The sequence below is a fragment of the Coturnix japonica genome, unplaced genomic scaffold (assembly GCF_054131305.1).
Source record: "Coturnix japonica strain WE unplaced genomic scaffold, WE-NBRP24 Scf053, whole genome shotgun sequence".
Taxonomy (NCBI): domain Eukaryota; kingdom Metazoa; phylum Chordata; class Aves; order Galliformes; family Phasianidae; genus Coturnix; species Coturnix japonica.
The window spans coordinates 152,501-164,606 of NW_028188956.1; the positions used below are offsets into that span (position 1 = coordinate 152,501).

The following is a 12,106-nucleotide window of genomic DNA, read 5'->3' on the forward strand; positions in this document are numbered from 1 at the left end:
TGGAAAGAAGCTACACTAACACCACAAGGGGAAGGTCCCTATGTTGTTTTATTTACTGCAGAAACAGCTATTCGAACCGCAGAGAGAGGATGGACTCATGCCAGCTGTGTTAAAGGACCCATCGGTGACGAGAAGTGGGAGGTAGCTCCCGGGAGTGACGACTTGAAACTCACACTGCGACAAGCCCAATGGGTATTCCAGGTAAAGGCTTCCCCTGAAGAACACTACTGCTGCTGAGAAGAACTAAAAAAACCCTTCGTAGCTGGTTGCAACCCAGTTGACGAGTGAGGCAGAGGAGTGAACTGTGGGGAAAGATGGGCCTTAGGGGTATCCATTGGTACCTGGGGATTCTCACAGTGATCACATTTTGTATAGCAGCACAACACCACCCACACCAAGCTTCCTTACATCCCTGTGTGACCTGGTACCTATACAGCCCAGTCTAAACCAAAAGGGTTACTATTTTTGCCTAAGCTCAAACCCAGGGAGGGGATACTGTAACCACCCAAGCTCATATTACTGTGCCTATTATGGATGTGAAACTATTGCCTCAGATTGGGCACCTGGGGCTGGGCAGGATAAATATCTACAAGCAGGGCATGTACCCTATGGGTGCATACCTCCTAACCGAAACCCACAGGTGGGAAGATGGGCTGTGTGGGGATTAAAGACAGAGAGAGAGAGAAACATCTGCCAGCAACTATGGATAAATGTAACGAATCCAGATAACCCAGTGTGGGTGTTAGGGAAAATATGGGGTGTAAGTGACTTGCGGAATCAAACTCTATAACACATAGATGGGTTATAAAGCAGGTATGTTTATTCCAGCGCTGGGTGCAAGCGGGATAGCTCCACCAAACTTGCACATGGACTTGTAAAATCGTGACACAGATATAGGTACATCTCATACATAGTCAATGATTTCTCAGAATTCTGATACATATTCAATAGTTGTTTAGCATGCAGACCCCCTCTTGTTCTTATCAGGGGGATGCAACTCCTCTTCTGGTATTTACAACATCTATTCTCCTCCTTGCCTGATGTCTTCCGTGAGGTCTCACTCCTTATCTGCATCCTTCCTGCTCTCCCAGGCCCCTTGTTTCCTTTAAACAAAGAGGGAAGGAAGGGAGAGGTGCACTGGGGGGGAATGGGAGGGGTGGAGGAGGGTTGATGTCAGACTGTGAAATCAATTTTTTTAATCTTAATTCTGCTTCAGAAACAACATCTGATTCCCACGCTCTCTGCTTGGTATTTTGTCTTTTGATGCAAACACGTAAGCCCCATTGGTGCCTGGTTCAGCAGTTCAGCTTCCTTTGCGCCCTTTGCCTGGTTGTAGGGAAGGTGGCAGGCTCTGATTCAATGAGGGTGTTGTATGGACACAGTATTTATCGCCATGTATCCAAAGGTGCAACAGTTTCTGGAAACCCAGGTGGGATCCTATAGGTGATGGTTCTCTCGCCACCAAGTATCCAGTTGCCAGCAGTGGGTGAGTTCACTGGGACTTTGGGGATGGGAGGTGCCAACTAGCAAGCTTTCAATATCTGCTACTAAAATCAGGCTTGGAAGCACGTTACTCGTGGGAAATACACTTGGTGCAGGAAAGGGGATTTCCTTAGCCAATCAAAAAAAGATGAAACTGCAGATCTATCAACAAAAATGTAAGCAAGTGACACTTGACTTGGCGGGTCTGTGGGAAGGTCAGCTTCTCCGTGTTTGTATTTCAGCCATCATCCTCCAAACTGGAGAGGATTTATCCGCTTGGCTTGCTTAATTGCAGCACGTTTCACACGCGTGGATAACCTGTGCATATTGCGTCACTACCCCTGTGGCCTGAGGTGGTGCACCAGGCTGGAAATAATGCCTTCTTGGGGTTGTTGAAGCTCTGCAAAAGTTTGCCAAGCAAAGTTGTGGATGCTCCATCCCTGGAGGTGTTCAAGGCCAGGCTGGATGGAGCTCTGGGCAGCAAGACTCTGTGGGTGGCATCTCTGCCCGAGGCAGTGGGGCTGGGGTTCTGAGTTCTTCACTGTCCCTTGCAAGCCAAGCCATTCTATGATTCTGCATTTCTATGATGTAAGCACCAGCCCCACACAGCCCTGGTGCAGTGCATCACAAGAGCAGCAGCCTGCGGGGAGCCGCCACCTGGAATCACAGAGATGTGAGGTCACAATGCCCCATCCTATGACTGTGCTGAGCTGCGTCATGAGCTCACAAGGCCTGGCTGCAGGCTTGGCTCAGCGCGACACTCACTGTGGCTGCAGCGGTGGTGTTGGAAGCGTGGTGCAAGTGTAGGGGCGGCCATGGACCCTGCCCGCCTTGTCCTCTTCCTCCTATTGGTGGCCATGAGTTTCCAGGAGAGCTGTGCTGCTCCGTGGCGAGCACGGGGAGCAGGTGAGTGGGTAGAGATGGGACCCAAACTGAGCAGCGCTGGGAGCAAGAAGTCAGGCTGTGTCCCCACGGCCCTGTAGTACACTTGCCTGGGGCCTGCCTTCCATGGGGGTGTCGCTGGGTAGGGGGTGATGGGCAGCACTGCAGGAGCCGGGCAAGAGCCCGTGGCTGCGCTGCTCCCCAGGGCTGGCTCCAGCCATGCCAGGCTGTAGCTCTGCTAATTGCTGGCTGCAGCACAGCCTTCATCCTGGGAGATGCCCAGGGAGAGTTCAGAAGAGGCATGCTGGGCGTGCATGAGCATTTCTGCTTCAGGCTCATGGCACTCTCCAGTTTCCAAGCCAGAGCCCCAGTCCACAGCCCAGGGGAAGAGACAGGTGTGCTTTCCTCCAGTGCCTCAGTGTGACCTTGCTGTCCATCAGAGGCCTCCCAGTAAGAAAGCCCTGGGGGGCTGCATCTTCTTCCACGTAATCTGTGAGAGATGTGGCACGTGGCCCGGAAAGAGCACTGCATACGCTGCCAGGTGCCAGCCTACGGGTCATCCTGTCCACCCCGCAACTTTGGAAATCATGACCTGAGTTATTCTCCCATGCCCCACATCCAGTTACTGAGGGAGAAGATCACACCATATAGTGCATATAAGTGGGAACTTATCTCATCTGTTCTTGATTCTAGATGATGAGCTTCGTGCTCCCTTTCCAGATGCTCCTTTGGATCCGGACTTCATGCCTGTGCCTGGGGGACAACCCAGGGGTAAGTTGTGAGTGTCTGTTTCCTTGGAGGCTGAAACGTTCATGCTCTCATGGTTTACCTGGGTGCAATTTTACTGGAGATCCTCTCCAGGTCTTCCAAGTCTGTTTGTGCCCGGAAGGGTTTGCACAGATGAGCCATGAGTATTTTTTCTCTCGGAGAGCTGCCACGTTTCAGTGAGAAGGTTACCGCTGCCCCTCTGCAGCTGAGGGAGCCCAGACCTTTGTATTTGGGCTGTGGCATTCCCCAACCACCGCCAGACCCTACAGGTCACTCAGGGAAAAGGAGTCCCCCACATGTGCCGGAAGCTCTCCTCACCTGTGTCTGATCACACTTGTGTCTGCAGGCCCTGCTGGTGAATCTGCAGAACTGAATCCTGCCTACGATCCCGAGGGCGAGACTGGAGGTAAATCAGCAGGCTTCATTTCCTTGATATTTGCTCATATTTGGCTGGGACGGTTCATCGAGGATTCCGCGTTTAACCGGACAGAGGGTTCTTCTCCCCAAGAAGCGTGGATGGTCATCGTTTCTTGGGAGCTCCGTGCTGTCAGCATTGTGTTGGCTTTGTCTGTGTATCTATGAGGTCTCCCAGTAAGAAACTTTCAAGGGGCCAAGTGTTCTTCCACGAGGTCCCTGAGAATTGTTTCCCACGGCCTGGAGACAGTATTTGGAAAGCTGTGGAATACCAGCCAGCAGGTCGCCTCTGGCCTCTGTGCAGCTTTGGAATTTCCCCCCCGTGTCATTACCTGAGCCACTTCCACCACTGCAGCTCACTAAGGAAAAGAGAGATGGGCACATGCAATGGGAACATTTCTCCTCTATCCGTGATGACAGCTGTGTCTCCAGGAAGTGGCTTACCAAAGCTGAGGTTTACCCCACTCCATGCAGTTGAGTTTAGAGCTGGGGTGAACTCCAGGAGGGCGTTCCTCTGGGCAGTTCCACACAGGATTAGTTAAGCACGATGGTGAGGCCCCTGTAGGCAGCCCGGAACTGTTTCCGAGGCGCTCCTGTGCGGAAGGGAGAGAACAGTGTTGTGAAGGAATCCCTGGCTTTAATTGCATCCTGCGACCTTGTGGCTGAAAGGTTGCTCAGTAGCAGTTGCTCTGTCCTGTGTTCATTTGCAGATTTGACTAGAGGAGTTGATCCAGCTTCCTCTCTGAGATCTGGAACTGAAACTCTGTCGGATCGCGCAGGTATGTCATAGCTTTGAAATTCTTTAGAGAGCTTTTGCTGCCCGTTTCAGTGCCATTTCATGGCACAGTCCCCTGTACGCTCTGCTACTCAGTTGATGCTGTATTGTGTGACTGAAACTTTTCATGGGTTTTTGGTTGCAGAAGTGCCCCCAGTGTGGGCCTTGCCCGGTCATCGGTTTCCTCCTGTGCTGGAGCCCAGCTGGAATCCCAGCAGTGAGTACTCTGTCTTCACTGACTTGGCTGACTCGCCGCTGATCTTCAAAACTTCATGCACATGATATTTAACTTCATACATTCTGTTAAGGTCCGGAAAGAGAAGAGGATGAATCCAAATGGGGAAAATACTCTCAGGGCTCATCCCGTCTCCTGAAGCGACTGCTGAAGGAAATGGAGAAGGCAGAGCGTGGTGGGTATACTTCAGTCTGTTCACTGTGGGACCTGGGAAGCTGAGGTGTGATATGAGGTGTGGGCAGGCTGTAGCCTGCACAGCAGGAAGGGATGGGTCAGAGCCGTGCTGCAGCCGTGTTCCATGTATCACCTTGCAGGTGCTGTCAAGCACCAGAGCTGGTCTGCTGCCAGATGGTCTGCATCCAGCCAAGACCCAGAGGCAGCTGCTCCCCCAGCACAACCATTACTTGTCAGAGCTGCTTTGTGCTGTCGTTGGCACCCAGATGGCAGCAAGTGGCAAAGTGGCAAGCGCTGTGCTTCTGTTCATCCAAAGCTTTCCGTGCAGCTGAGCAAGTTCAAGGCAGGAGGAGCATCCCGAGCAGGGTTGACTGCCTTTGCTAATGCTGGAAATGAGGTGGAGATGCTAATTCTGAGGGCTTGGACTGTGTGTTAGAGTTTGGATTTCAGCCTGCAGCTACCTGGCTGTGACGGGCTGGTGACAGCACAGTATGTGAGGGCCTTGCACAGGAGCTGATTTCTCAAGAGGTGTGAGGGAGTCAGCATTGTCCAATAGCTGGGAGGGCCCAAATGCCCTTGGGTAACAGAGGGGCTCACAGTGTACCTTTGGGGGGGGCTGGACTTCACCTGAGCTCGGGATTGGAGAAGCTCAGTTTTTGATGAGGGCACGTGACATCCCAATCCTACTGTCCCGCTTTCTTTCTAAAGGAACGGACCAACAAAGTGAGCGGGATGCACTCCAGGAAGGTGGATATCCCACACTGCCAGTCCCGGATGCGCTGCAGGAAGGCGGATATCCCACACTGCCCGTCCCGGAAAAAGGAATGCAGGCAGCACCAACTGGCATGCCAGGTAATTTCTGTCCTATGGTCATACGGTGTCACGAACCAGAGTCACTGCGTGCCTGCAGGCTCTTGCTGCCAGCTCTTGCACACCAGGTCAGCAGCCAGACCTGAGCGTGTGAGCATAGAGCACATGTAAAAGAAGCAGGAGTGTTTCTCCCCTGGGCTGGCTCTGGCTGTGCCCTGTGCTGGCTGAAGCCTGACCTTCAGCCTGGGGGGCGTCCCACAGGGGGAGCTCAGGACACGCATGCTGGGAAAAGCGTGAGGGATTCTGCTCTGTAGCTCTCCCCACGGACCAAGCCCAGACCCCAGAGTACAGCCCCAGCTCTCGGCCCAGAGGAGGACACGGGTAGTGCCTGTGCAGCCTCTCCGTACCCAACGAGAGGTGGAAGCAATCCTTCTTGTCCTCCAGTGCTTCGGCACCAGAGACGGAGGCACCCACTGACAAAATGACCTCTTGGGTCCATGAAGCACACTGAGAGATTATCTGTAGCGCAGCTGAAGGTAACGTGGGACATTGTCTCATTTTTTCCAGGGATGAACACAGGCAAAAGCACAGAGGCTGCTGCTCACACATCTGTGCGGAAGCGCCGCATTCCGGTGATGGTCTCAGCGATGCTGCTGCCTGCGCTGGTGCTGGCAGTTGGTGTTGTGATATGGGTGCTCAAAGACTACCTGTGAGTTGGCCTTTCCCCAGCACACCTTATTGCTGCATTTGGCAATGAAGCATTTGTGGTGCCAGGATCCTGGACGGCCAAATCAGCCGCTGGCAGTACACTGCCAGGACTTAGGTTGCAAAGTCTTTCAAGTTTCCCCTTATTTCCTGTCAGTGAGTAGTGCTTTCTGAAACTCATTCTCACAGAGCATGCAAGAGGGAAAAGAGAGCAGCAGAAGCAGCAGATGGAGCTGGGGAAGGCAACGAGACAGACTCTGACCCAGTCAAACAAGAATCTCCGTAATAGTTCCAGTCCGTTCCATTCTGCCATTGAAGAGGCCCGAAGTCTTCAAGGTCATCTGGAAGACCAGGAGCTTGAACTGAAAGCCATGAAAGAGATCCTTGGGAACAGTCCTGAGTGCTGCCTTCTGTCAGAGGATGGCCCTGAATGTGAGAGCAGAGCTTTTGTCCTTCATCCTGCATACTCCAGGACAGGTATCACCAGCAGTTTGAAGATTCTTAGCTCAACACAGCTACATTCCTGTTGAGGGTCCTAATGAGGACCCAGAAAACGAGCTTCCTCTGACTGCCGGACAAAACGTAATGTCTTTGGAGATGTGGGTGAGAATGGCTGGTTTCAGGGAGAGCTGACAGATGGCACAAGAGGACTGGTCCCTTCCAATTTGGTTGCGGAGCTTTCAGTTGATGAACTGGATACACCTGGAGATCCTGTCAGAATTCCTGCATTGCTCCATCTGCAAGACTACCATTGCTCCACTCGATGTTGAGCAGAATGTGGTTGAGCTCCTTTGGGAACTCTCTGAGGCGACTGACAGCGGAACTGCATAGCTTTATTGTATATTAAAAACAACCAAACAACTGTCCCCTCCCTCTCCCTTCCCCTCGCACCCCTCGCACCCCTCCCTCCTCCCACCCCCACCCCAAAAAAAAAAAAAGACAAAAAAAAAAAAAAATCCTAAAAAACCAACAAAAAACAACCCACCCTCAATAAAACAAAAAACCAAAACCAATTAAAATCTCAACGCTGTTCTTTTTCTGGGATACACTGAGGTGACGCTTCTTCTAGCTTAGACTTTGCAATGAGTTTGTGTCACGGAGTTCTCTCTAGAGCTCACTTGGTGACAGTGGGAACAAACCCAGGGAGAGAAGGAACAAAGAACCTCCCCTCTCTAACAGCGCGGTGCGGCGCGGCCGAGAGCGGAAGGGAAGTAAGATTGTGAGTGGGTCTAGGAGGGAAGAAATGAAAAAAACCCAACGATCTGAGAATGAACAGCAGTTTAACGAACCCAGTGACACTAAACAACAACGATGTTGCAGAACGGCGGGAGAAAAGCAGACGACCACACCTGTCATTGACATGATCAGCGAATCTCGTTTATTCCTTGGCTGCATGTACCTTTATAATACGGATAATTAGCTCATACATATTGCAAAAGTGGAGCTCATCATTGATTCCCAATTACATACCATCCCCTGTGGGAATACAAGAAAAGCTGTTCAGAGCAGCAGCTGTGGAGCAAGATAAACAGCATGGGAACCAAGGACACCTCTGCAAGGAGAAGAAGAGTCTCACAGCTCTGATTGGTTATGTGCCTGCATGGACAGTTGAAAAGTGTTTTGTAGAATGCTTTGTTGACATGTAAGATGTTTGGGAAAGTTGTAAGGGCGGATGGGAAAGTTAGAAAATAACAACTTGTGAAGGTATATAAGGGATGTGAGAACTTGTAATAAACGATTTGGATCGTTCACATCTGAGTCCGTGCCGAGTCGCTGCAAATGGCGCCCACAACGTGGAGCAAATCAACCCGCGGCTGAGCGAGCCCGGTCCGGCAGCGTCGCCCGACTGAACTTCGGAGAGACTGTTTCGCGCGCACCCGCACCGTTCTGCAGGACAGAAGGTGAGCAGTCGGGAACTATGGGGAGCTCACTACCGAAGGAGCAGAAAGTAAATCTCGAAGTATTGCGGTCAGTGTTACTGTATCAGGATAAGACTGTGTCTACTTCAGCATTAGCTACTCTTCTTAAATGGATAAACAAAAATGTCCCTGAATTTCCAAAAACTGAGTTCTCTCTCGATGGAGAACTTTGGGACAAAATCGGCTCAAAACTCTACGAGGCTTCTCTCGCTAAAGACAGAAAGGCTGCTAAGCTGTTGCCCGTTTGGAGCCGGATAATGGAAGGGATTAAGCAATCACGACGGGAAAGAATTTATTCCGACCATTCCCTGCCGCCCTCCGTCCCAACCCCGCCGCTGCCTCTCGCTGCGGGAAGCGGCCCGTGCCCGGATCCGACTGGCGGCTCCGACCCCTCCCCGATTCGGGGAGACGAGGGGCCGCGGCCGCCCCCCTTCGCGCTCCCGCCGTTCGCTCCTCCCCCGACGTTCGCCGCGTTGCCGCCCTCTACGGCGCCCTCGCCCTTCGCTCCGCCTACGACGCTCGTCGCGCCGCTTCTGCCCTCCTCCCCCCCCACGTCATGCGCTGCTGCGTCTGTGCAGCCGGCGTGTAACGTGGTTAAAGACCCGGACGGATCGAAACCAGGGGATCGTTGTGACCCCGGTCCAGAAGATCCAGAACGAGAATCGGACGCATTTCCTCCTGATGATACTTTGAAGGAAGCAGGAATGACAAATTTCCCTACACCATACTGTGATGTCTTAGAGCAATGCAAAAAAGAAACAATATTAAGAAGTGATGCTGACACGTTGCAGACCTTTCCTAATCAGGTCCCCCGTTTGGAATCTCTGCCTTATGAGGCAGTGAAGGAGCTAAGGGAGTCAGTGAGAACATTCGGAGTTCAGTCAGCCTTTACATACAATCTTTTGGTTACAAACAGTGACAGTTACGCTATGACCCCTCACGATTGGAAAACTGTGTTAAGAACGATCCTCTCTCCTATGCAATACACCGTGTTTATGACTGAATATAAGCTACATAATTTGACTGATAGCTCTTTGCCTCAGACTCGGACAAATCCATGTGGCACAGCACCTCTTCAACTGTGTCAGACAGATGTCACTCACGTTCCTGAATTTGGCCGTCTAAAATATGCACATGTAACAATAGATACTCATTCTTCTTACGTATTTTCCACAGCACATACAGGTGAATGCAGTCTCAAGATTTAGAGTTTAAGTCATTAGCTAGGATGTTGTGTGCTTCTTCTATTTTAGTAATAGATCAGATGTGTATTAAACAGGATTTGATCTAATCAATGCTAGAATCTACAGGAATAGCTCTTTTAATGTTTTAGTACTGTTTGGTTATGATGTTATTAGCCTATTAATTAGCTTTTCTTAATTTGCAAAGACAAAACCTGGAAAGGAATCCCAGGCAAAGAGATGACCCTGTATCATAGAACGGATACCTCTTTTACATCCAATTAATTGGGATCTGAAAATATAACCATGCATCATTTTAGACAAAAGTGCACGCGAATAGAACTAAATTTGATGGTTTATTCTGTTTTCCAAGCAGGTGTTCCACTTGGGCTCTATATCACGCACTGGCCATGCGGATGTGGTGTACAACTGGAAGAAATCCTTCAGACCCTGAATGCAGGAGAGAATCTGTGATGGGTGAGAGAGGAAAGGTGCACCTTGAAGCAGGGGACGCCCTGCTGGCACTACCTGTCACATCCACCACCAACATGGCTTGCTGTTTCTCAAGGGTCAATAAGTAATAATGCCCTTAGTGATACTCTAGTACATTTGTCCTCTAAAATTGGTTCTATTTGACATGCTATTCCATTAAATTGTGCGATCATTAATCAATTATTAGCCCAGATAACTCAGTTGGTAGAGCATGGTTATGAACATCTTAAAAGCATTTACTGCACAAATTTTAGTGGTCATTAAAAATCAATATATCAGAGTATATAAAAATTGAAGCCTTTTCCTGATCAGTTACGGATTAACACAATGGGACCCTCATGGATTTATTTTCAGGTTGCAGAAACTTAGGTTGCAGTACAAACATGTTTGTTCTTTTTAGTGGGTTTAACAGTAATGTTGTTATGTTGTATTTGACTTGTCTCTTTTTTCACTTTTAGAGTATTGTCAATCGAGGCCTTGATTGAGTTATAATGATTATGTTATTAATATAATTAGTGTTATTATATTATAGTATGGTAGTAGCTTGTCAATAAACAAAAAAGGGGGAATTGTGGGAATACAAGAAAAGCTGTTCAGAGCAGCAGCTGTGGAGCAAGATAAACAGCATGGGAACCAAGGACACCTCTGCAAGGAGAAGAAGAGTCTCACAGCTCTGATTGGTTATGTGCCTGCATGGACAGTTGAAAAGTGTTTTGTAGAATGCTTTGTTGACATGTAAGATGTTTGGGAAAGTTGTAAGGGCGGATGGGAAAGTTAGAAAATAACAACTTGTGAAGGTATATAAGGGATGTGAGAACTTGTAATAAACGATTTGGATCGTTCACATCTGAGTCCGTGCCGAGTCGCTGCAATCCCCGAGTATCTTAACAGCTTGTTGTTATCATCCTGAAAGATACTCTCTTGCTGAGTTCCCAGAACCATGGCTAGTTTCTAACCATCACAGGGCATCCTGATGTTCTTACTGTCCTTGCAGGTGTTATGGCTGCTTGATTAACCGCACCGTGTTTACGACCCTTCTCAGCTAACTAGCTGTAAAATACACTCTCTACAGGACCCCACAGATTACCTTCAGAATCCAACATTAGTTCTGTTTCCTTTCTGAGTGCATAACAACCTGAGCAAATGAATTGAATGACGTGGCTTGTTAGTCTGATACAAACTCTGCTGTACACTGGAACTTGGTCCATTTGTAAGCAGGACTTCATCCATCTCTGCAGGACAGCAGAAAACCCTTTGTGCTAATCATGATGCCAAGAAGCAGAATGCAGCAAATGGCAGATGATCCAACTGCTTCAGGTGTTCATTTCCTTAAAACTGTGAATAGTTTTGGACTGAGAGTTTGTAAGCAGAACGGAGCTCTTAAAGCTGTCAGAGATTATTTCTGCACTGTTCAATTCTATCTGCCTAACATACACAGGATCTCAGAACTGCGTTGCTTGAACTGGTGGAACTTGTTGACGTGAACTGGGATGAGCAAGTTTTAGAACTTAGTCAGAGTGCTGTAAAAAATGGATAATCTCATGAGTATTAAGGTACAGGATTGCTATTTCTGCACTGAATTTGTTTTTATTTTACATGGCTGTGATCTGAAAGTTGCTTGAAACGCAGGTACCTAGGCACTGTTGTGTAACTGAATTTCACACATGATAGGTCCTGAAATATCATGGAATCTAAAACTCTGACTTGTTTTAAGTCTGCTGCTTGAGTATAATCAGGGTCATAGTGTCTGTGTGCAGTGTTTCTTTCCCTGTAATGCTCCACATCATTTCATTTTGGGAATATTGAAGGAAATGGACTATGTGCCATAACTGTTGTTAGAACAAAGTATGCCTGGTGTGATCTTATGCATAGGTTCTGTAACTGCTCTTCACAGCTAAGGTGTTTGACCTTCCTTTTGGTGAAGTGATGAAATACTGCTGGTTTCTATTTGTGCTTCTAGGCACCTTGAAGCTCTTAGGAATAGAACAATTGTCTCCAGTTCTTTTCAATGATATCAGTAACAGCTCGAGTGTTGCTGCCCACTAGGTAGACCCAAAGAAGCAGATTACAATGAAACAACACACGAGCTGGACCTGCACGAGGATCACTTTCAAGACAGTGGCTCTGTTGCTTGAAGCCTATTTGCTTCTTCCTGCCACCACTCTATTACCAAGTATCAACAACCTCTTTCATGATTCAACTTGCAAACATTTGACACTAACCCTTGTGTTTCTATGCCTTCCTAGGTGATTCAAGCCCTTGTCAACCC

The 12,106-nt window shown here is 49.0% G+C and overlaps 1 protein-coding gene and 1 long non-coding RNA gene across 2 annotated transcripts; both read left to right on the forward strand.

Moving 5' to 3' along the window:
* The first annotated feature begins 3,477 nt into the window (after window positions 1-3,477).
* Window positions 3,478-4,732, forward strand: LOC146752037 (uncharacterized). The gene is made up of 4 exons (XR_014941000.1): window positions 3,478-3,538; window positions 4,257-4,325; window positions 4,467-4,538; window positions 4,630-4,732. It is a non-coding gene; the product is annotated as an uncharacterized LOC146752037 (long non-coding RNA).
* A 2,995-nt stretch (window positions 4,733-7,727) lies between these two features.
* LOC146752038 (uncharacterized) lies at window positions 7,728-10,681 on the forward strand. The gene is made up of 2 exons (XM_085533043.1): window positions 7,728-9,349; window positions 9,722-10,681. The coding sequence occupies exons 1-2, from the start codon at window positions 8,164-8,166 to the stop codon at window positions 9,817-9,819; spliced, it is 1,284 nt and encodes a 427-aa protein (XP_085389169.1). The 5' UTR covers window positions 7,728-8,163; the 3' UTR covers window positions 9,820-10,681.
* Window positions 10,682-12,106: the final 1,425 nt, after the last annotated feature.

What these genes read in the sequence shown, in the direction of transcription:
- LOC146752038 (XM_085533043.1), top strand. Translation starts at nt 8,164, where the DNA reads ATGGGGAGCTCACTACCGAAGGAGCAGAAAGTAAATCTCGAAGTATTG. An exon ending in ATTTTCCACAGCACATACAG is followed by an intron (nt 9,350 to 9,721) that starts GTGAATGCAGTC and finishes TTTTCCAAGCAG; the next exon opens with GTGTTCCACTTGGGCTCTAT.